A 22,440-nucleotide genomic window follows, 5' to 3' on the forward strand; every position below is an offset into this window, starting at 1 on the left:
GAACCATACAATACAAAGAGTGAATTTTACTGCAGGTAACTTAAAAATCAATTTAAAATGGTTTTTATAAAGTAAGTCCACTTTCTTTCCAAGTTCTTTGGAAGAGTTGATGGATCTAGTATTAAACTCTGATTTTTACATAAAATAATAATTTTGTTATGTACCAGCAGGGCCGGGCACTTTAGCCACTCAACAAATACCTCTTGAACACATAGTATGTTGAAAAGAATTGAGACTGAAATCGAGATGTAAGCTTATCCTCATTCTAAAGATAAGGAAAATGAAGCAGAGAAAAATGTAAGTAACTTGCCTAAGTTTAAAAAGCCCATAAGCTGAGACTCAAAAACCAGTCCTATCACAGTCCATGTTCTTAACAAACTAATTCTGCAATGCATGCATGTATATGTACATGTATATGTAGTATATGCTTATGCATAAATTTTAAAAACAAAAATAGAATCATACTGTGGTAGTGAAGGTATAAGAAAACAGGCATTCTCTGATCATCTGCTGTATATATGTATCAGAAACAGTTTATCTCAATTAACAAATTAATGTGAATATCTTTCTATGTCCTTAAATATCCTCCTATAATATAATTTCCATTGGCTAAATTTCCATGTAGGTATATGCCACCATTTATTTAGCCACACAGACCTCTACTTTATATTTTCACTGATTACCAGAAAAAAATAAAAATAGAGAACTAGCTATGAACAAAGCTGTGGTTAAAATCTATGCCAACCTCCTTAATTTTTCCTTAGGATGAATTCCTAGGTGAAGAATCAGTAAATGGTAGCTTTGGTCAACTGCCCCACATTTGTGCTCCCCAAGCTACCTGACATTTCATACCTGCTTCTATCTCTTTCAAAGAACATTCTCCTGCAACCTCTAAAGAAAAGTTGGTAACATGGAATGGTAGCAAAGGATCCTTGCCTCTGCTCCCACCTGGCCAACCTTGTCTATGTTTCTACCTATTCACAAGTTCACAAATATTCATAATTTGGAGAAAGCCTTAACGTACGTATGATACTCTTCACACACTTTTCTAAGTCTGAGTATCATTTGCAACCTAAAGAATATAACTTCACATTTCAATACTACAGAAAGACATATCTCTACCACAAATCATATGACTTCTTCCAAGTCATTCAGTACTATTCATTTGAGCACATCCTGTTTGCTTAGCTTTGCCCTATTCAAAATTTATTCACAAAAAACTACCAGAATGCAGTAAAACTGGGAAGACCTCACCCTTTGGAGCAACTTATTTACTACCTACCTAGACAAGAGGAATGTCTAAGGCAAACAGTAAATAAAGCCTAGAAAAGAAGTATCCTTTGTTCACCTCCATCAAATATTTGGAATATATTTCTTAAAAATTTCAGTTGCCATGTAGATTGTTAAATGGTAGAATTGCTGCTAAGCTATAATAACTTATGATCTACAGCAGAGCTCATCAAACTATAACTCATGGGCCAAATCTGGTGCACACCCTGTTTTTGTAAATAAAGTTCTATTGGAACACAACCATTCCTATTTGTTTACTTGCTCTGAACTGTACCAGAATTTTGGACAGATTTGTTCTCCCATTACATTTCAATTTTCCAAATAACACATACGAAGCACCTGCCACATGCCAAGCACTGTGCTTGGTACTAGTAATAAAAAGAAGAGTATGTTCTGTTACTTCCTTTGCTGAGCTCAGGGTTTAATAAGGAAATAGACACGAACATAAAACATTTTTAAAATCTTGGTTATGCAATCTGACATAGCACAATCTAAAAACCAATAAGGGCTCACGCCTATACATTTTGAAATAATGCAAATCCCCCTACAATTATAAAAACTCATCAAAACTCCCATGGTTTCTAAGCTAAGCAGTTAAAGGCATCGGAAACTACTTTTATTATAGTTACAAGCCACACCACTTTAGTGGGCCAGCACTCCTTATCAGGATCCTATGAAGTCCACTACTGTTTACTTGCCTCTGGATTTCTGTAAGAGATTTGTTACTACTGAACAGTTATATTAATATGCACTCGTATTGGTTTTCTCTTGCTGTGTAACAGAATATCGATTTAATGGCTTAAAACAATTTCCACTTATCAGCTCACAGTTCTGTGGGTCAGCAATCCAGAAGTCCAGCACAGTCTGGTTGGGGTCTCTGTTCAGGATATCACAAGGGTGAAATCAGGGTGTCACCCAGAATGAGTATTTTTCCAGAAACTCTACAGAAATTTCTACTTCCAAGCAAAATTTAGTCTCTTATGGTTTCAGGATTGAGGTCCTTGCTTCCTTGCTGGATGTCAGCAGGAACACTCTCAGCCCAAGGGCTGCCCAAATTCCTTGCCACATGGCCCTCTCTATCTTCAAGCCAAAGAACTTTTTACACAGTGAATCCCCCTCATATTTTGAATCTCTGACTTTCCCATCTCTGAGCATAGGACCAGATTTAAGGGGTACATGTGATTAGGTCAAACCCACTTAAATAATATCCCTTTCTTAAAGTCATATGGCACCATCTAATCATTGGTGTTGAATCCACCATATTCACAGTTCTAGGCATTATTCAGGAAATGCATACCAGAGAGGTAGGAAATCCTGGGGACCATCTTAGAATTCTACCTACCATAACACTTATGTTAGAATTGTAAATTACTTTTGTAAACTATATTATACAAGAGCTGATTACACGTTGGTGTTATTGCTCATTCTCAAAAATCAGCAATCTAAAAAGGAGGTAAGTGTGATAAAATACTATGATGAAGGCCGCAAAACGCCATAAACTGTGCCATTAGTTTAAAATTCAGTTTCTGTGAAAACAGTCTTTTTAAAGCAGTTAGATCTTTCAGTTTGCAAACGGTACAGTATAATCAGGTAAGGATAAAGCAAAAACAAAAAAAAAAAAAAAAACCAAAAAACGGCAAGGAGACTGCAATATCAGAACAGTATTAAGGTGCCCTTTACCACAATGACTGTGGCATCATATGCCCCAAGAACACATCATCCCTAATTTACATTTATTCCTATGGGAATAATTTCCTATGGGAAACTTTTTATATATTATAAAAAGTTGTGAATTAGGAACTTCTCCCTACAATACAACATGATAAATGCTAATACTGATATGTGCAAACTCTTCACAGCAAAATAGAATCCACTGCCAAACACAGGATAAGTAAAAAAGACAGACAAGAAAATTTTTCTTCCCACATAAATAAGGTTGATTTAAATCAAATGGCCTGGGGAGTATGTGGGAAGACAAACGGAATCATCTCCAGACTGAAATATGCGAAGGCTCAACTACCTCTAATCCCGTATCACAAAACAACAACAGCTGGTAGCTGAGATTGACAGATGTGTCAAGATGCCTGTACCCAGGAGCAGCCACTGTCAGGGCACTCTGAGCATTTTTATTTTAAATCTTCAAGGGATTTTGCAGGTAATTATAAACAAACCTTTAAAAAAAAAATCCATCATGCTGAAATTAAGTACAGAAATAAGATCTTAACCCAGAAGCAAATATTTATTTAAAAGAGAATTTGCCTCCCCTGGCTCAGGATCAGCTCTTTCATTGAATAAGAATCAGTTCTCAGCATGATCTGGCCCTGAACTGCATTTTGAAATAACACAGATAATCGCTCCTGCCACTTGCAAGTCACAAGGGACAGGAAGAGAATATTTATAATCTGGAAGTCAAAGTGACTCTCAAACCTTAATTATAAAATATATTTTATTGCAAGAAGACATAAAGAATAGAAAAACATCTAACTGTAAAAATTTTTCCTCAAATGGGGCAGGGGAGTGTGGTCCATTTATATTAAATTACTTTTGCTTCTAATTCCACCAAATGCACTGTATTGCCTCTTCCACTCAAATCTTTGCAAATCTTATCCTCACTGCTTTGATGGACAACATCTTGTAATACCTCAGCTCTTGATTTAGTCATCAACTTTTCCAGAAGTCCTCCTTGACCATTTCTACTCCCAATACGTGGGGAACCCCTCCTATGTATACCATGTACCTGGCTGGCATCGCACAGAGCACACACTGCCCTGTAATTGAATCTTTGGTGTGTTTTGTTTTGTTTTCTGAGTGTGAGCTCCTAAAAGGCAGAAATTATATTTTCTCCAGTAGCTTATGTAATCCCCAGTGCCCCTGCCTGTAGGGCATCCCAGTCATTACAGATGTTGAATATATTCTGTTGGATGACTGGATGATACAAGGGGAGGGAAAGCAAGATGGCCAGAATAAAACAATGGTACCCAAGGCCTCAGCTGTCACAGGGGAATGAAGAGAAGAAGAAGGAAAACTGTCATCAGAGCCCAGCCCTGTCACTAATTAGCATTGTGACCCTAAACAAGTCACTGTATCTCTCAGGACCTCTGAGTCCTGAGTGGAAAAATGAAAACACCAGACCAGAAGGTCCCAGGTTTTCTGCTCTCTCATATCTTTCTGTCTTTAGTGTTGTCCATGCTTCATCAGCATCCCTACTTTTACATATCTTTTTAAAGTCCAATAATATTGGGTTGTGTTCAGTAGAGCCAGTGGGTAGTGGTACCTGGCTGACTCAGTCAGTTAGGCATCTGACTCCTGATTTTGGCTCAAGTCATGATCTCAGGATCCTGGGATCAAGCCCCATGTCAGGCTCAATAGGATTCTCTCTCCCCTCTCCTTCTGCCCTCCCTCACCCCACTCATGCTCTCTATTTCTTTTAAGATAGATAGATAGAGAGATCAAACCAACAAGCCAGGGAGTAGAAAGATCCACCTAATTGAGGACAGTGACTGTAGTTGATGAAGGAATGCCTGAATGAATTAGCAGGCTTCCTTAAATTTTTTTACTTGCTTCTTCAGAAAGATAACTTCCTGGTTCGTTTGCTAGCAAAATATTATTTCATCAATGTCATCACTAAGAGAGGGCAACTTCAAATCCCTTAGCAATCCATATGAAAAAGAAGGCTGGTAAATTTACTGCTTCATACAGAGGCATAGGTTTACCAAAGAGGCCAGCCACATCTCTACTCAAGAGTTGCAAAGTGATCTTCAAAACATAACTTCATTGGGACAAAATAGACTTCCTTTTTTTCTTTTTTAAGGTATTTATTTATTTGTTTGTTTATTTGACAGAGAGATCACAAGTAGGCAGAGCAACAGGCAGAGAGAGAGGGGGAAGCAAGCTCCCTGCTGAGCAGAGAGCCCAATGTAGGGCTCCATCCCAGGACCCCCAGACCATGACCTGAGCCAAAGGCCAAGGTTTAACCCACTGAGCCACCCAGGTGCCCCTGGACTCCTTGCCAATAGAATCAATTGGTTAAAACCACCAACCTGGTTTTTGCCTAGGTCATTGCTAACCTTGGGCAAATAATTCCAACCAAGAATAGGAGGCACACATGCTTTCTGATTCCTTGTTCTGTGAAATTTAATTAGTACTAGAAACTTTGTCACCAACTTCAAACCATGATAAAAATGCAATATATTAAATGATGCCAGAACAAAGATGTTCTGCTGAGACCCACCAACATGTAAACACCAGTAACCATACAAACACAGAATACATGTAGAGGTTTTGTTACATAATGCAGTAAGTTAGGATTTTCTTATATTTTCTAGACTGAGGAGGTACTTTTCAAAAAAATTGGCAAATCACAAACACTAATCTAGACAATACATTTTAGCTACAAATATTTAAGCAACATATTAGTTAAAACTACATTCAGCCCACAATGAATAATATTTTCTCATCTCAAATTACTAGATAAAATATATTAAAGAAAATAGTAAAATGTGAATAGATACATCAGATTTTTAGCACCCAAGGCAACTAAAATCAAGCACATTTAAAAAGAAGATTAGCCTTAAGGGGCACTTTTCCAAATGACTAGAACACTGGCATTAAGCCAAAGAAATTTAAATGGGGTGATACCTGCTGGGTGACCCAACACTGCTCTGTCCAAATAAGATGTTTTATTTCTATTATATATTCCCTAGACCATAGCTGACCAGCACCTCTCCCTAAATTAGTTGATATGATCAGTGTAGTCAAAACAGTTTTAATAATTCTAATAATTTTAATAGTTCAAGAATGTTATATATACATTAAAAATATAAAAGGAGAAAGTAATAGTAATAGTTCAAATATTATACATGCTCATATACACACATACAAGATGTCTACCTCTGTAAACTTCTTATAATGATGCCAGAGAAAAAGTATAGCTAAAAATGTTAATTAGAGTAGCTGAGATAATATTCAGAAATACTAGAGAGAAAAATGTCCATTAAACAAAGTAAAAATCATTTTAAGAGAGAGCCAAGATAAGTTGGACAGTCCATACATGGGAAGAAATAGATTCCTGTAGAGTCCTTTTTGGAGTGGATAAAATTATTTGCTTTGGAGGGCAGATGTCTCTTGTGCTTTGCAGGATGTTTAGCAGCACCCCTGGACTCTACCCACCAGATGCTTGCAGCAATCCCCCCTCTGCTGTGACAACCAAAACTATGCCCAGACATTGCCAAGTGTTCCTGGGGGTGGGAAGTTTGTAAAGGGTCTCCCAGCTGAGAACCTTGCCTTAGAACCACAAGGACCCTAGTTGCAGCTCCAACACTTGGATGCCAGCCCAGTTCCTGGCTTTAGATGCAAAGTGAGCCCACCTACACCAAGGTCAGATGGTAGGTGAACAGCTCACTGCAAAATGGAGCAGCCTCCCAGACTACTTCCTCTTGGGACTAAGTGAGGAGTCTCTCAAATCATGAATTCATCTGTGACTCATCCTAGAAAGCTGCTTAGAAGCCTCTAATCACCTTTTGGGTTCTTGTTCCTTTAAGCCAACTACCAAAACAAAGTGAAACTACTATGATGGCAAAAATGGTGCAATCCTTTGAAAACAAAGCAGCAAAAAAAAAATCCAATGGCTTAAAATGGTACGTAAAGAATCTCATGGGGGAAAAATAAACAGAAACTGAAAGTCATCACAATCTTTTTTCTAAAATATAGCTTAACATATATATTAACATATATTTTTAAATTCCTGAACTGATGTTTTATTTTATTAATTTAGTTGATTTCCTATTTTTCATCATACTACTTAGTAATTTCATCTCTGTTTGTTTGGTATTAAATATAGGCATCCTTGTATGTTAACCTCAGGTAAATTGCTCAAATTATAGTTTAGCTAATCTCTAAAAGTTAATGATTTCACTTGCTTCATGAGTGGGGCAGGATCATAAAATAGAAACAGTGTGGTGGTTAAGAATAGCTCCATCGGGGCACCTGGGTGGCTCAGTGGGTTAAGCCTCTGCCTTTGGCTCAGGTCATGATCCCAGGGTCCTGGGATAGAGCCCCACATTGGGCTCTCTGCTCAGCAGGGATCCTGCTTCCCCCTCTCTCTCTGCCTGCCTCTCTGCCTACTTGTGATATCTGTCTGTCAAATAAATAAATAAATAAAATCTTAAAAAAAAAAAAAAAAAGAATAGCTCCATCACTTCCTTGCCGTGTGACTTTGGACAAGGTACTCTTTAAACCAGTCTCTCATTTTATTTTTTTATTTTTTTAAAGATTTTATTTATTTATTTGACAGAGAGAGATCACAAGTAGGCAGAGAGGCAGGCAGAGAGAAATGAAGGGAAGCAGGCCCCCTGCTGAGCAGAGAGCCCAATGCGGGACTCGATCCCAGGATTCTGAGATCATGACCTGAGCTGAAGGCAAGTGGCTTAACCCACTGAGCCACCCAGGCGCCCACCAGTCTCTCATTTTAAAAATAGGGAGTATGATAGTACCTATTTGCCATTAGGTTTGTTATAAGGACTTATAAGCTAAGGGTACAAAACTCTCAGGACAGTGTTTGATGTATAGTAAGGGCTCAAACAGCAGCAAATAATCCCTTTGTTATAAAAAATTATCATTTGCATGGTCATAATTAACAATGATCGTGAATAATCAATACCTTCATTTTTTCACTCTCACCAGAATACCATGCCTCTAACAATCCAGTAAGTTAGAAGTGAGAACTGGAGGAAGAAGCAGTATTCTCTGCAAAACAAGACAGTATTCTTCATAAATGCTACATTTTCTTTTTATTAAAAAGGAAAAGGAAGCAAGAGTAGCTAAGTTCCCTTACTCAAGCCTTAACACCTTGTTTTATCTTGTCAGGGTAATGGAACCAAGGTTTGCGATGTGGATAGGACACCAGTCATTTCCCCATCTTGTTTTATTATAAATGGGATGGTTCCGTCTTGTAGCCTACATAGAACATACTGTCCTGGAAACAAGGAGTGAGTCTGACATTTCACTGGGACAAAAGACTCCTCTCACAGCTAACAATATTCGTGGGTCAGGAGTGGATCTCAAAGTAATTTCTCTTTTCCCAAGTCCTCATTCATTAAGAACTTGCTGATATAATTTTCACACAATGTGTGTTGATTGAGGACCATAACCTGCCAAGAACTCTGCAAGAAGCTGGAGGTATCTTGATGACTACAGTTGGGGCACTCACAGAGATTAGCCATGGAGTGAGGCCAACATTCAGTAAAGGGATGCAGAATTTCAAACTGAGCCAAGAAACAGTTCTTTAAAAGTATAAAACCTCTCCCCAGCCTGCAATGTCAGCAAAGACTTCCCTGAGTAAGTGACACAAGAACTGAGTGGAAATCTCTTGGAACCACATTCCCAGATTCCTTTTATGGCAGGTCTGGTTAGATCCTGCCAATGAGAGACACCTGTGTGAAATCTAGAGCTCTCTCCCAGGACTTTAATCTTAATCAACAGTGTGATGTAAGAGCATTGGGAGGAGGGTGAAAGGGGAGCCATCAGCAGAGAAGATGCCTAACCAGACATTTCTGGTTATGAGATCATGGCACTCTCTCCTTTCTCTTGGTCTCCTACCAAGGTTGTCCTGATTCTTTATCATTCCTAATCTGGTTCTACGGACCAGATACTGGGGCTCTGGATACCCTTGCCATAAATTCCCTTTTGCTCAAGGTAGTCAGAATTAGCTTTTACTATTTGCATCCATTAAGCAATTTGCTTCCAGAAATACACCATGTTGCTCTCCATTATGCATGTCTATCTCCCCAACCACACTGTCAGGTTCCTGAAAACTGGAGAATGTCTTATTTCCCTTCGAGCTTCTATGATGTAGAGTACTGACTGCTTGACACATAAGAAACACTCAGTAAATGCAAAAAGAACACAATTTTCCATATGTTCAAAAAATAAGTGGTTTGCCAATAATAAATATAAAAGTGCAACTGGATGTTTAAACACCAAGAAAGAGCTCAGTTCAGTTAAAAAGTCCTCTATAACTTACATCAACTTTACACTAACATGGAAATCTCAACGTTCTAGAATCATCTCTTCAGATACTGTTTTTTTATAAACTTCATGAAGAAACCCAGTATGCTAATAACCATACTCCTGTAGCATCCTTGCCTCTGAGCCTATCATTATTCAGAATTTTCACTGCCATTCTTCCAAAATGGCAGACTAAAGCTGCTGAAGTGGGCAAGTCCATAGACACCACCCCAGAAGCCAATTCCACTCACCTTTCCCTGCCCTTTCCAACCCACAGGGCAATCTATGAAGCCACATGGGCAGCTAGTGAACTTGGCTTCCAGAGAAATCACCATCTGTTTTTCTACTAATAAAGTACCTCTGCTCTATAAAATGGGACTGAAACCTAGAATGAAAATGGGGATAGAATTTTTGTCCAATTTAATGGCTTTTTAAAAATTTCTTGGGTAGTAAGTTAATGTTGCATGAGCTACGTAACAGTCTGTATTTGATCTGGTTCAAATAATGCTACCATGTCCTATAATCCTGGGCACTATACACTTTCCAAATGTACAATGTCATCAAGGTTTTATGATATTTCCTACAAAATCTCAATAGCCAGGTAGCACTTCATCAGCTGAAGTTTGAATTCAGGTATGAGAACAGAATACAAAGGCTGCAGCTTGAAAACTGTACTGCTCCTCTGACTTCAGCATCACAGCCATAAGAGGATACTCTACTGAACAATTTTCATACCTGTACATTTTTGTCCCTTACTAAAATAACTCCATGGCTGGGAATTATGGAGTAGAGCCAAAAGTATGGCAGTAAAACCAAAATCCATGCTCAATGACTGCTCTTTTCCTACAAACCCTTGCTCAGAGATACTCTGTCACCTGGTTCTCTGTTTATTCAACTTCACTTCCTTCTTTAAGTAACAAAATGCTCTGAGCACTGTGTTCATGCCTGCTGCCTAGACATGTGACCTATTCACGTGGCTTATGGAGGACACAAGATTTCTGAGACCCAGGACTCTAAAGGCAAGACTGACAGATACGAGGTGCAAGCCTAGCTTCGCCAGGTTAAACATGGCTATGAAAGGAGCATACCCATTTCTATTGGCATCAAAACACAGTGCTGGTTGCCAAAGAGTCTATAAGAAAGAAATATTAAGTAATACTACATGTCTGACATTGACATAAGTTTATTATTTCTTCCATGCCAACACACCCTAATCCAAAGCTTATGCTGTTCCAATCCAGGCCTGCCCTAAAACAGCCAATTATGCTGAATGTGGTCAAAACTCGAAGGAGTCTCCAGTCCCAAAGACAATGTTTCATTGGCCCATTAGCTTCTGTATTAGTTTCACATTTTGAGTTGGTTTCTGAATCCTGTGCATTACTTCTTTGGGGATTATCTCTCCTTTACATGGCAAGTATAATAGAACTCCCTCCCCCACACTAGGTTGCCAGTGGTATTACTTCCTCCTCAAATGGATTGGTTAACACTCAGTGGGGGGGAAAAAAAAAAACGAAGCTAAAGAACTGCTCTGAATACACATGAAATATTTCCTAATCCATTATCTACATGGTTTAAATAAGTGGGATTATAATCATGTTCCAAAAGAGCCATAATATACCATTGGCTTTGTTCTAGAACTTCCAAACTAGCCCCACACCTTTGAGCCTTGCTTTTGGAGCAAAGTATAAAATTTTGCAAAATGTGCACATCAGAAATGTCATTTGCCACTTTTGCATTGAAAGTACCCTCCCAAATTCTTTACCAAGAACATCAATGTCATTTATTCCTCAAGAATAAGAGCACTTAGTCTCAACTCCTTGTAAAACAAGCAATTGTGATGTTCTTCATTGATTGACACCTGGTATCATCATAAAACTTGAGGTCCAAAGGAAAATTAGGCTTATTTTCTCAACTTGTTATAACCACTTTTTTCTATTTTCTCAAAGACAAAAAACCAAAAACTTGCATCTAGGTTGCATGACCTTGGGCAAGCCTACCATAGGCTTCAGTGTCCTTCAGTTTCCTGGGGTTAATAACTATACACACCTCAAAGGATTATGGTTAAAAAAAAATAAGTCAACATTGCATATAATGAGCATAGCAAGTATCCAGCATACAGTGTTCAACGTAAGTTCAATAAATGTCAGCTTTCATCATTATTCACTGTTGGGGATTTTAAATGAAAAGTTTTCTTTTGAATCCTTAGTACCTGCCCCAAGAATGGCCCTTCTGTCTCTCTGTTAGTCCTATCTGCCTTTGACAGCCCCATTGATTCAAGGGTCCTTGGTCATGTCTTCTGAGCTCTCTTCTACACATCTGTACCAATTAGCTGGAGCTGCAAAGGGAAGATCAAATTACCAAGCCTTGTCTGTAAAGATTTCAACAGAAATGAATTAATAATATGATCCATCAGATCACCAATACCCTGAGAGTGAGGATGGAAGCCACAGGGGCTGGGGGTTGCTTCAGGGGCATGTGACTTCTATAGCAGCACAGGGAAGACCCCATGCTCAGAAGAGCCCTGGGCTTGGTTTCATGCTCATCCAGAAATTCTCAATAAAGTGTGAATGATTTTCATTTTCCAAAATTATGTAGGTGGTTACTATGACTGGAGAGTTTTGATCAGACTGATAGAAACTGTTTTAAAGGCCTACTCTAGCTTTTATGTTCAGAACAGCCTATAGGAAAGGTACGAGTGGAAACAAAAAATGGCTAGGATGTTGCTAGTATAAACAAGGTGGGAGATGATAGTGGCAAATAACACCAGAAGGAGGGGCCAGTTAGAGTTCATTTGTCAGCAGCCGTAGCCTGGGTGCCCAGCAACATGCCTGTTTATGGCAGTGTCCCAGCCAGCTGGCTCCTCCTGCCCACCACCGGTTCCTACCCCGTTTCAATGCTGGTAGAAAATGGGAATAAAAAAAAAAATCAGGGTGTATTCCCCAAATCTGGATCCCTTACAACAGAGAAAATGAGTTGCTGAGGGAAAAAAGGAAAGAAGGGCCCTAGCTAGATCAAACGTCTTCTGTGTTAGGTGACTGTACTCAGGAGCTTATTATATATTGTCTCACTGATTCCAATTAAGTAATAGAGGTAAACAATAGTCATCACTCACACACACACACACACACATACAAATCAGTATGGGTTCAACAAGAGTAAGATGTACTAAAACATACATAAATAAAAAAATGCATCTACAATATCTTAACGACCCACAGAATACATTGCTCAACTCTCCATAAGGAAAAAAATAACTAACTTTTCAGACTTGTAATTATTTTAGATGTATATCTAAATTTGTATAATTATCTCTATATTTAAGCTGGAAAATATAGAAAGAATCATCATTATTTAGTTTTCAGGTAATCAAATAGAAAATTCATCAGGCTATGCTAAAAATGGCATGATACAACAAACAGTAAGTTAAATACCAGTAAGTGAAAAGTTTATATTTCCTAATCTAAAACTTGAAAAAAAAATAGTTTCTTCTCTTCCATGTGCTCAAAAATTTCTCTGAAATGACAGAACATGGATGATTCCAATTCCCAAGCTAGAGGGCTTATGTGAACTACTCACCTTCTTCTGAAGAACATTGATTTTTCTTTCCTTCACTTCTAACATATCCTTCATGTCTCGAATCTCTCCAGCCAGTGTCCCCTTCTCTTCCGTGAGGTCCTGTAGCTGTTTTGTTTTTTTATTGAGAAAAGATTCTTTCTCCTCCAGTCGTAACCTCAGCGCATCTACCTGAAGTCAGGAAAAGGAAAGAAGGGGGCAGTTTTACACAGTGGTCATCAGTAACCATCAGTCATGCCCTGGGAGGGAGCGGGGCAGCAGTGTGGCCTTTTCAGCCCAGCATGGTCCTACCATTGCTCATGCTTATCTCAATGCCATGTGTTTTAACAGCCTGTATTTACCTTAAAGTCCCATTGTGTGTGTATCTGAACAGTGATGCTTTTTTTAAAATCAAAAGTTCTTATGAAATAGTAGTATGTCTCCCTGTTAAGGAAAACAAAGCACATTGATAATCCATTGTACGGGGAGGGCACAACCCTGCTCGGGCTCTGCAGCACCCTCCAAGAATATGGAGAACACAATGAGCCATGCCACAGACATCTGGAAGAACAAGACTGACAAGTAGAGAAAGACTCCTGCATTAGAAAAATACAGGTTGCCAAGAGGAAGGAAATGCTATGGAAGTGACCATTCTCCAGTGTTATGAAAGACTGCTTTCCAAATATTAAAGAAACAAAAAAGAGACAAAAATTCCTATTTCTATCTTAGCTCAAAAATTCGATTATTACAATTTCTGCTTTTCAAATTCAGTAATAAAATGAGGAAACATAAGCTTTATTTTTCACACTTAATATTCCAAAGACCAAGTGCAAAAAAAGTTTATGTGGGTAATGTGAGATTTGGGGGTGATGGGAGAATTTAATCCTCACCGTCCATACCAGCAATTTGATGGATAGTAGCTACAGCAACAATCAAGAAGTAGTGAGTTGGCTAACTGAACATAATGAAAACAAACAAACACAATAATAATAATTTAATTATGTTGGGTGGGGGGAGAAGAAGAAGAAGTAGTGAGGCAAGCATGTTACTTAGAAATACCAAAATAACCAGGCAAAAAGAGTTGAAATAGGTTGTCTTGGGGAAGAAGAAACGGGATAGGGGTAAGTAGGAGTCTGCTGCATCTTGTCACAAGTCTTGTTGAGAATTTGTCTCTTATGCTACCAGCAAATAAAATTTGGACCACAAAAAAAAAAAAAAAGACAAAAATTTTAAAAAGAAAAAAGAGGCAGGAATACCATAATAAGCCAAAATAAATAGATATATAAATTCTATCAGGACACAAATTCAAAAGGCAACTTGGCACACTGGAATGGAGACCTTGGTTTTAGGCTGGGTTCTGCTTCTATCTAGCTATGAGAATCAGGACAAATAACTCCCCTACCAGCCCTCCAGCCTCAGTTTCCCTATCTATGAACAAAAAGGTTGGAACCCCCTAAGTGCCTGTCATTTTTTTTATGTTAAAGGCAAGAATCAGTCTTAGGTAGAATACATTAGGAAAGAACAATGATATTAGAAATAAAGTTATCAGGGGCGCCTGGGTGGCTCAGTTGGTTAAAGCCTCTGCCTTCAGCTCAGGTCATGATCTCAGGGTCCTGGGATCGAGCCCCACATTAGGGCTTTCTGCTTAGCAGGGAGCCTGCTTCCTTCTCTCTCTTTCTCTGCCTGCCTCCCTGCCTACTTGTGATCTGTCACTGTCAAATAAATAAATAAAATATTTTTAAAAAATAAAAATTTTTTTAAAAAAAGAAATAAAGTTATCAGAGTAGAAGCTCCCTTTTTTACCCCTTTCCAAGAAAGAAGCACTGAAGTTGTGTTTCTTTTTTTTTTTTAATTTAAGATTTTATTTAGTTATTTGACAGAGATCACAAGCAGGCAGAGGCAGGCGGAGAGAGAGGAGGAAGCAGGCTCCCTGCCGAGAAGAAAATAGAGAAGAGAGCCTGCCGAGAAGAGAGCCCGATGCGGGGCTCGATCCCAGGACTCCGAGACCACGACCCGAGCCGAAGGCAGCAGCTTAACCCACTGAACCACCCAGGTGCCCCTAAAGTTGTGTTTCTAAAGGTCAAGGGTGATGGGAAGTTGATGAGTAGAGAGTTTTTCCAGGTTTTTTTCCTAGAAAGGAGATCCCAGCAAGGGAAGGGGTGAAACAAATGCTTGAAGCCCGGTTGGTAGAAGGACCCTGACCACATTATGAGACAAGATGGACATTCTGTGACCACACAAGGTGGAAACAGCAGATTCCTTAAACATCTGATGGCCATGCCTCTTCTTAGATAAGAACCATAAAAATCTAGGGGCTGGGAAGTGAAGGGGATATAGCCACTACTATAATCTGGAGGCCATCTTTTATGTATAAACTAAAAATCGCATTTCTTTTTTTTTGCCAGATAGGATGAAACCCCAAAGAGATGTTATTCTAGTTTGGTAGATGGAGAGGACTTGAAACAAAGATAGGTCATTTGAGAATCTGGGATGCTTAAGCTTTAGTGCAGCTGGCGTGAATTTTCATTTAGTCAAGGGAAGATCCCCAGGACATGAATATCCCCTTCACTTCCCAGCCCCTAGATTTCTATGGCCCTTACATAAGAAGAGGCATGGCCATCAGATGTTTAAGGAATCTGCTGTAGTGGCTATAAGGGGTTACATTCAATTGTAGAGACTTCCACAGGCTGACCAGGACTCAATGTGAATCTGAGAAGAAACTGTGGTCCCATTAGTCCTGCATTCTAGCTGTCAAAAATGGGTGGTCTATATCTGGAGTAGAGGAAACACTCAACATTCAAAACTGGGATATAAATAAATTACAACACGGGAGGTAGTAAAAGGTGCTGGAGAGAGTTTAGAAAAAGACACTCTGTATGATAAATAATATGCTTAACATTTACTGTGCCTTCTCGCCACAAGTGATCTATTAGTGTCCTGCCACATCTTTCTGAGCCTAGAAGAGACACAACGCTAGGTGTAAGAATGTTTCTCCAGAGTAAGATGGAAAGTAAGGATGGCCACAATCAACACATTGTTCACAACACCCAAACTCTACATGGTAGGAAACAGCCTGTGCCAGCTAAGGTTTTTCTGTTTGGGAATTTATTTTCCATGCACCCAAATGCATTTATTAGCTTCAGAGGAATTTTAATCATGACCTTCAATCACTTCAGCCTACCCTTATAGCTTTGCAGTCTCTTAGAATCAAGACATGAGGTTTAAGGGTCTATTTTTTTAAAAATAAAACTTTGACCTGAAGTGCATCCAATTCTAAACCAACATTAGCCCAGTTTGCAGTAAGCAAGTATGACATCATTTCTAAAAATCAAATTTTAACTTCCAGATGGTGCAAAACCAAAAGCAGGCACACAGGCCTCCTGATACACAGAAGTTTAAATACAGGGAAGATTAGGAAAGAAAGAATACAGTCAATTAAAAATTTGAATATGTATTTCCAAATTGGGTTCTCCTCACAAATATCTGGACTTCACTCAACAGTGTACATCATTTATAAAAGAATCAGAAAAGCCTTGATGGTTAGATTATATTCCAACATCAGGTAGAGACATAAAAGTTAAAATGTTTGGGAATATGAAATACCTTTCTCTGTCTCTTCACTCAACACCAAATAATTTTAAGGGCCTTGACTCTCTCTCTCTTAAACTTTGGCAGTTGACTCAATAATAAAACTTGGCAAGGCAAAGAGCACCATCATTTCCCAGAAAAACAAAAGAAAATTAGAACTATATGATATAGTCAGCACACAAAGACCCATAGGCTGAATTTCCAATTTTTACATATGACTTAACCACATGGGAACTAGTCACCTAAAGTTAAAACTAGGACAATCTTTTCATTTTAGGAGAATTACTCATTTCCTTCTGATCCAGTTGAATGTGTATTTGTGTGTGTGTGTGTGTGTGTGTGTGTGTGTGTGTAAGCACTTGTAACTTATAAAAATTTAACCTTTTATCCGGCAGTATAAAAAATGAAATATTTGTTATCACTTCAGCTCCAGGTACTAACTTGAAAGAAAAGGGCCATGGTAATAAAATGGGCAAAAATTGCCAAAATCAGAGTTAAATATTATTAATCTTTATGTCAGCACCCAGGAATTATAAGCAGTTCCAATAGTGAGGTATGTTTCTAGAAGTGCTATACATAAGCTTCCCGACCTTTCTGCTGTATTTTGCATAGGCTTCGGAAACAGTTTCAATGTTGTGACCAAAAACCAAGTGCTACTTGATGTGCCATAAATAATTTTTAAAAAATCAAACGGTTCATTTCAATCGTAAAATACTATAGCAAAACTTGAGAAAATTAAAAAAAAAAAATTTTTTTTAAACCCTTGAGAGGGGAAAGGAGCCACTTGAAAATTTTCGCAAATTAAATACAACTTACTTGACAACACTTCAGGAATTGAATAAACACACTATCACAAAGAACAATTTTAAAAGAAAATGAAACTGGAACACTCACAAAACTCCCAATATAGTTTTATTTCACATTCAAAATTTCGATTGTTTGTTTTTCCTAATAGCAGACTTGGATTAAGGGTATATTTGAATTTGATTCAACTTGCAATCATTCAAATGGGGAGACAGTTGTACACAGCCTCCAATGACCCAAACACTAAAAATAACCTAAAATCGAAAACTTGTTATTGTGGTAACCACTAGTTCTCACTCATATCCAATTCTCCTTTCCTTCCTGAACCCAGGGAAGATCTCCCTTCCCAGCCCCTTGCAGGAAGATAGGGGTATGTGTTTTATTCATGAAATGTAAGCAGAAGTGACATATGTCACTTCCTGTCCATCCATCCCCACATTCTTTCCCTTACTCAGAGATCTTGAAAGCTACATTTTCCAGATGGTAGAGCTGTAAGATGGTAGAACCCCCATAAATCTAGATCCAAGTGACCATGAGAAGCAGGGTCACTCCCTACCTTCTGTTGTTGTAATCCCCAACCCTTAACATGGGCTGGATTTACAGTATCATATGTCAAACTACTCAGAAATTATTATAATTTCCACTGGTTTTGCTAAGGAGTGGGTACCCTAAAACTAGAAAGGTCTTAGAAATTGCTATAAACCTAAAAGAAACCTCAAAATCTACTTTCCCCTAGGCTTTCACCCCAAATCCAAAGAAGAGGGATAAAAACAGAAAGCAAGGACAGAACTAAATGGAGCAAGTAGCGGAACCCTGGGGAGTGGACGCTAGGGTCAAATGTCAAGATCTTGGGAACAGAGAGAAAAAGATCAAAGAGGAAGAATACTCTGAAGCACATTGGTTTGAACTTCCATTTGTATAGTCAAGTGGCCCAAGTGGACAACTCTGTTTTGCAAAAGTCTCTGCATTACAAATATATATGTTCAAGCAACCCATGGTAATGGCCACGGACTTACCCATAGGCCTTCCAAATTTCAGGAACACAGGTGTTAGAAGCAAAATGAGGATAATAACAATACCTCCTTCATCAAGTTATTTTGAAGATTAAATTAAATTAAATGTACTGCACTTAGCACAGTGCCTGGCACCTAGAAACACTCAATAAATCTTCGCTATTGTTATTATACTATTCTGCTTTCTACAACTACTAACCCAGTGATTTATATACTGTAGGAATGCAATAAAGATTGCTAATCAGCAGTCCTCAGGAAAAGTGGAGACTCAGCAAATAAGATTTTGTGCTCTGACAAGTAGCATGGTGTTATATTGTCTGTCATTTACTTTAAAATATTTCAGCATACACTGTATAATGTGTGTGTGTGTGCGCGCGCGCATGCATGTGTGTGTGTGTGTGTGTAGAGGCTTAAGGGTGGGTGGATGGATGGGTGTATTTCCCAACTGGAAATAAATTCTCTAGGGGTAGTTAATTAGCCTATGAAAGACTTTAATTAAAAGCTGGCATGCCATAGTCAGCTACCAAAAGTTTCAAGATACTCTTTATATTTGATGAACACCTGAAATTTGGTCAATTAACATAATTGATGTGAGGAGTGATTTTTCCTTGGTGATGTGAGTGGTGTTTGAGATGTGTAGATTGGCTAGAAATGCTACACAAGTACTCCTACTCTTCCAGGAACAAGATTTGAGATGGTTTGTCCAATGTAGATATGATGTAAGCCACATTTGTAATTTTAAATTTTCTAGTAGCCCTGGAAAAAAATAATGAAAATAAACAGGTAAAATCACTTTTAATAATGTATTTAATTTGGCCCACTATATCCAAAACATTATTTGACCTCTAATCAATATGAAAAATATTAATGAGGTATTTTACATTCTTTTTTCTTCAAAATCCAACATTTATTTTACCCTTTCAACATATCTGAATTAGGACAAGCCACAATTCAGGTGTTCAATAGCCACATATGGCTCATAGCTATCACTTTGGACAGTGCAAGTCTATGACTAGTAAGCACAAAAGTTTCAACCTTTAGATTTCAATATCTCCTGCATAAAAATGCTTTAGGGTGGATTCTGGACCAAACAAGGTTGGCTGAACTCTACCCAGAAAATATCATCACATTGACCCAGCTAGTGTAAACCATTTTTGGCCTCAAAAGGATGGACCTTAGGAACCTGAAGAAGCACTTTGAGAGGTTGTGAAGTACTACATAAAGGCAAGGTCATGGGGCATGAATCCTACAGTTCTCTTGTCTAACCACCCCTGATCCTGAGATCAGGAGAACCCTGAGAACCACGTAACTGTCAATGACCTAACTGGTTGGTGATTCTGTTAGCACAGTCTTCCTGGAGTCTTGTTGAAGAGAAGAATTTAGAATAATCATTGCTTTCTAAAAACTCTTTTTATACCAATCCTAATTATAGCAAAAGTTACCTTTCAGAAAAAATGTCCTTCAGCAGCTGTACCACCAAACACCAGCTATATAGATGAGGTTATATCTATCTCTTACACTATGCTTGGCTGGGTTATCCTCCTCTGTAGGAGCTTTTTAAAAAAATATCTAATAACTAGAATACACATTCACTTAATAACTATTAAGAATTGATTTTGTATCAGGCATTGTTCTAGCTTAGACATACAACTTTTTAATAAGGCCATCAGGTCTATGACTTATTGAACCATAGATTCGTAAAGTTGGAGGTGAGGGAGCACAAACAATTATTATGTCAATATCATCAGTAAACACAATTTTTAGAATAAGTGGGAAGTAATACAAATATAAAATCTAAAAGCTTACATAAAATACTTATAAAAATGGAATGACAAAAGGCTGATTTGTGAATATTTGTGTTTATTGGTAAAAATGTATATGTTTGTGCTTGTATGCGCACAAAATAATAAAAATTCATGATTCAGCAAATATCGGCTAATGTAAATCAAACCTGGAAAGACACTTTGGTATTCAGTAAAATGGTATATTTAACCAATAGCTGCTCTTTACTATGCAATCTTAGAACACTAAATGGTCTTCACTGATCTTTATGAACAGATGATGTATTTTCTCTTTTAAAAAATTATTTTCTAGGGGCGCCTGGGTGTCTCAGCAGGTTAAAGCCTCTGCCTTTGGCCCAGGTCATGATCCCAGGACCCTGGGATCGAGCCTCGCATCGGGCTCTCTGCTCAGTGCAGAGCCTGCTTCTGTCTCTCTCTCTCTCTCTGCCTGCCTCTCTGCCTACTTGTGTTCTCTGTCAAATAAATAAATAAAATCTTTAAAAAAAAATTATTTTCTAGCTCTGTCCATTAAAGAGGCTTCTTTAAGAAAGGAGAGACTGGGTGACTCAGTCAGCTGAGCATCTGCCTTTGGCTCTGATCATGATCCTGGGGTCCTGGGATCGAGTCCCAGACTGGGTTTCCTGTTTAGCAGGGAGTCTGCTTCTCCCTTTTGCCCCTTATTCTACTCATGCTTCTCCCTCTCTCTCACTCTGTTTCTTTCTCTAATAAGTAAGTAAATAAATAATCTTAAAACAAAAACAGCTTAGAAAAAGTGACTACTTCTGTGTCAATGAACACCTACCCAAAATGCCCAGACTGTGGTCTCTAAAAACCATACCTCACTAAAAGAAATCAGTTTCATGGTAGAAATGATTAATTTTAGATCTGTAGCGAGAAATATACAAGGTAAATATAGTGTACTTTGTTGAACCAGAAAGCATGGAAATTATTAAAGGCCAAACAGTCTTGTTATTGGTCATGCATGGAACAATTGGATGCTGTTATATGAACAGACAGGAGGCAGGAATGGAGTCTGGGAACAGGTAGGGAGCTACAGCAGTCAACCAGAGGAGAGACAGTAGCTGCCACAACCAGGATGGAGGTGATAGAGAGGAAGTCATAGCCTGTACTTGAGACATATTTTGAGTTACAATCAGAAGGCAGCTGGCAGAACTAAGGGTTTATATGTATAGGGATGAAAGGAAGGAAGGAATCAAAAATAATTCCTGGCTGAAGCAACTCTTTGGATAATGCAACTATTGCCTGTGCAGGGAAAGATTAGGGAGAATCAGACTTAGGGATGGGAAAACAAGAGTCTGAGATTAAGTTACACATAGTTTGAGATGCAAGGAAACATCCAAAAGGTAAGTGGCTATATAATTTGGAAGACCCTGACAAAAATAAACCTGAACTACAGTCTAACTTATGTATGGATAAGCAGTCCTGTACTTTTATTTATATTCCTCCCGAAGACTAATTAGGACATCTACTACCCATTTAAACTTAACTCCCACTTAAAAGCAACAGTTTGAAATCAAGTTAATAAACACTTGTAAAATGATGACATCAATACCACTGAAAACCAAGAGATATCCCTTTCCTAAAAATATTCCTTGTTTTTTATCTTTATTTTTAAGGTCTCTCTTCTCCACACAGTTATGAGTAGCAAGAGATTTGGTCATTTCTACTATGCCCTTAAGCTCCTCAAGGGGAATGTCAATGATGTATTTACTGTCATATTGATCACTCAGTCAGTAGATTGATAATGACTGGGAATAATTGGACTACATGGTTCTGCTTCTGTGGGCTGGCTTATCTTTAGCAATCAAAAGCTTATGCATTTGACGAAGGCAAAAAACCTATATTATATTTTAAGATATTTAGATAGCACAAAAAGAAACAATAATGGCTATACTATAAAGTGCTTCATAATTTACAATATACCTTTCTCCTAAATTATAAGTCTGTGCCCTTATACTATTTCAATAGAAAAAACTAAAATTCAGGGATATTTAGTATTGTATAACCACATGCTGTAGTTATAAAAGTTAAGTTACAATCACCAGCTTGTTAATAACACAGCTGAGATTTTCAGGTTGTAAAGATGCATTTAGTCTTACCTACCTGTCAAAAAATTTTACTCAAGACCCACATGCCACCTACTTGAAGAAAACAATGCTTGGTTAAGAGTGCTTCGTATCACCCACATGGAAGAATTTGTATCATATGTGGGTTAATAATCCAGCCAACTTTATAAAGCTGTTTTCATACTTAAGTTTTTGGCTACTTCTTACACTAAAATAAGGTGGTTTTAAGTGACTAGTCCAAAGTTCAAAATTTAATGTTCGGTTCAGTTCCAGCAAATTTCTGAAAACACATGGGAATTGTAACTCATGTGTTAATACTTA

General features: G+C 38.1%; 1 protein-coding gene across 8 annotated transcripts in view; it reads right to left on the minus strand.

The window, feature by feature from the left end:
* The window catches only part of ERC2 (ELKS/RAB6-interacting/CAST family member 2), a 932,553-nt gene that overhangs the window by 523,784 nt on the left and 386,329 nt on the right, over positions 1 to 22,440 (minus strand). For all 8 annotated transcript variants that reach the window (XM_059161221.1, XM_059161225.1, XM_059161223.1 and 5 more), the window contains one exon: positions 12,871 to 13,038. In XM_059161221.1, the coding sequence (XP_059017204.1) occupies positions 12,871 to 13,038 (168 nt within the window). The remainder of the gene's footprint in view (positions 1 to 12,870; positions 13,039 to 22,440) is intronic.

This window comes from Mustela lutreola, chromosome 2 (genome assembly GCF_030435805.1).
Source record: "Mustela lutreola isolate mMusLut2 chromosome 2, mMusLut2.pri, whole genome shotgun sequence".
NCBI classification, from domain to species: Eukaryota; Metazoa; Chordata; class Mammalia; order Carnivora; family Mustelidae; genus Mustela; species Mustela lutreola.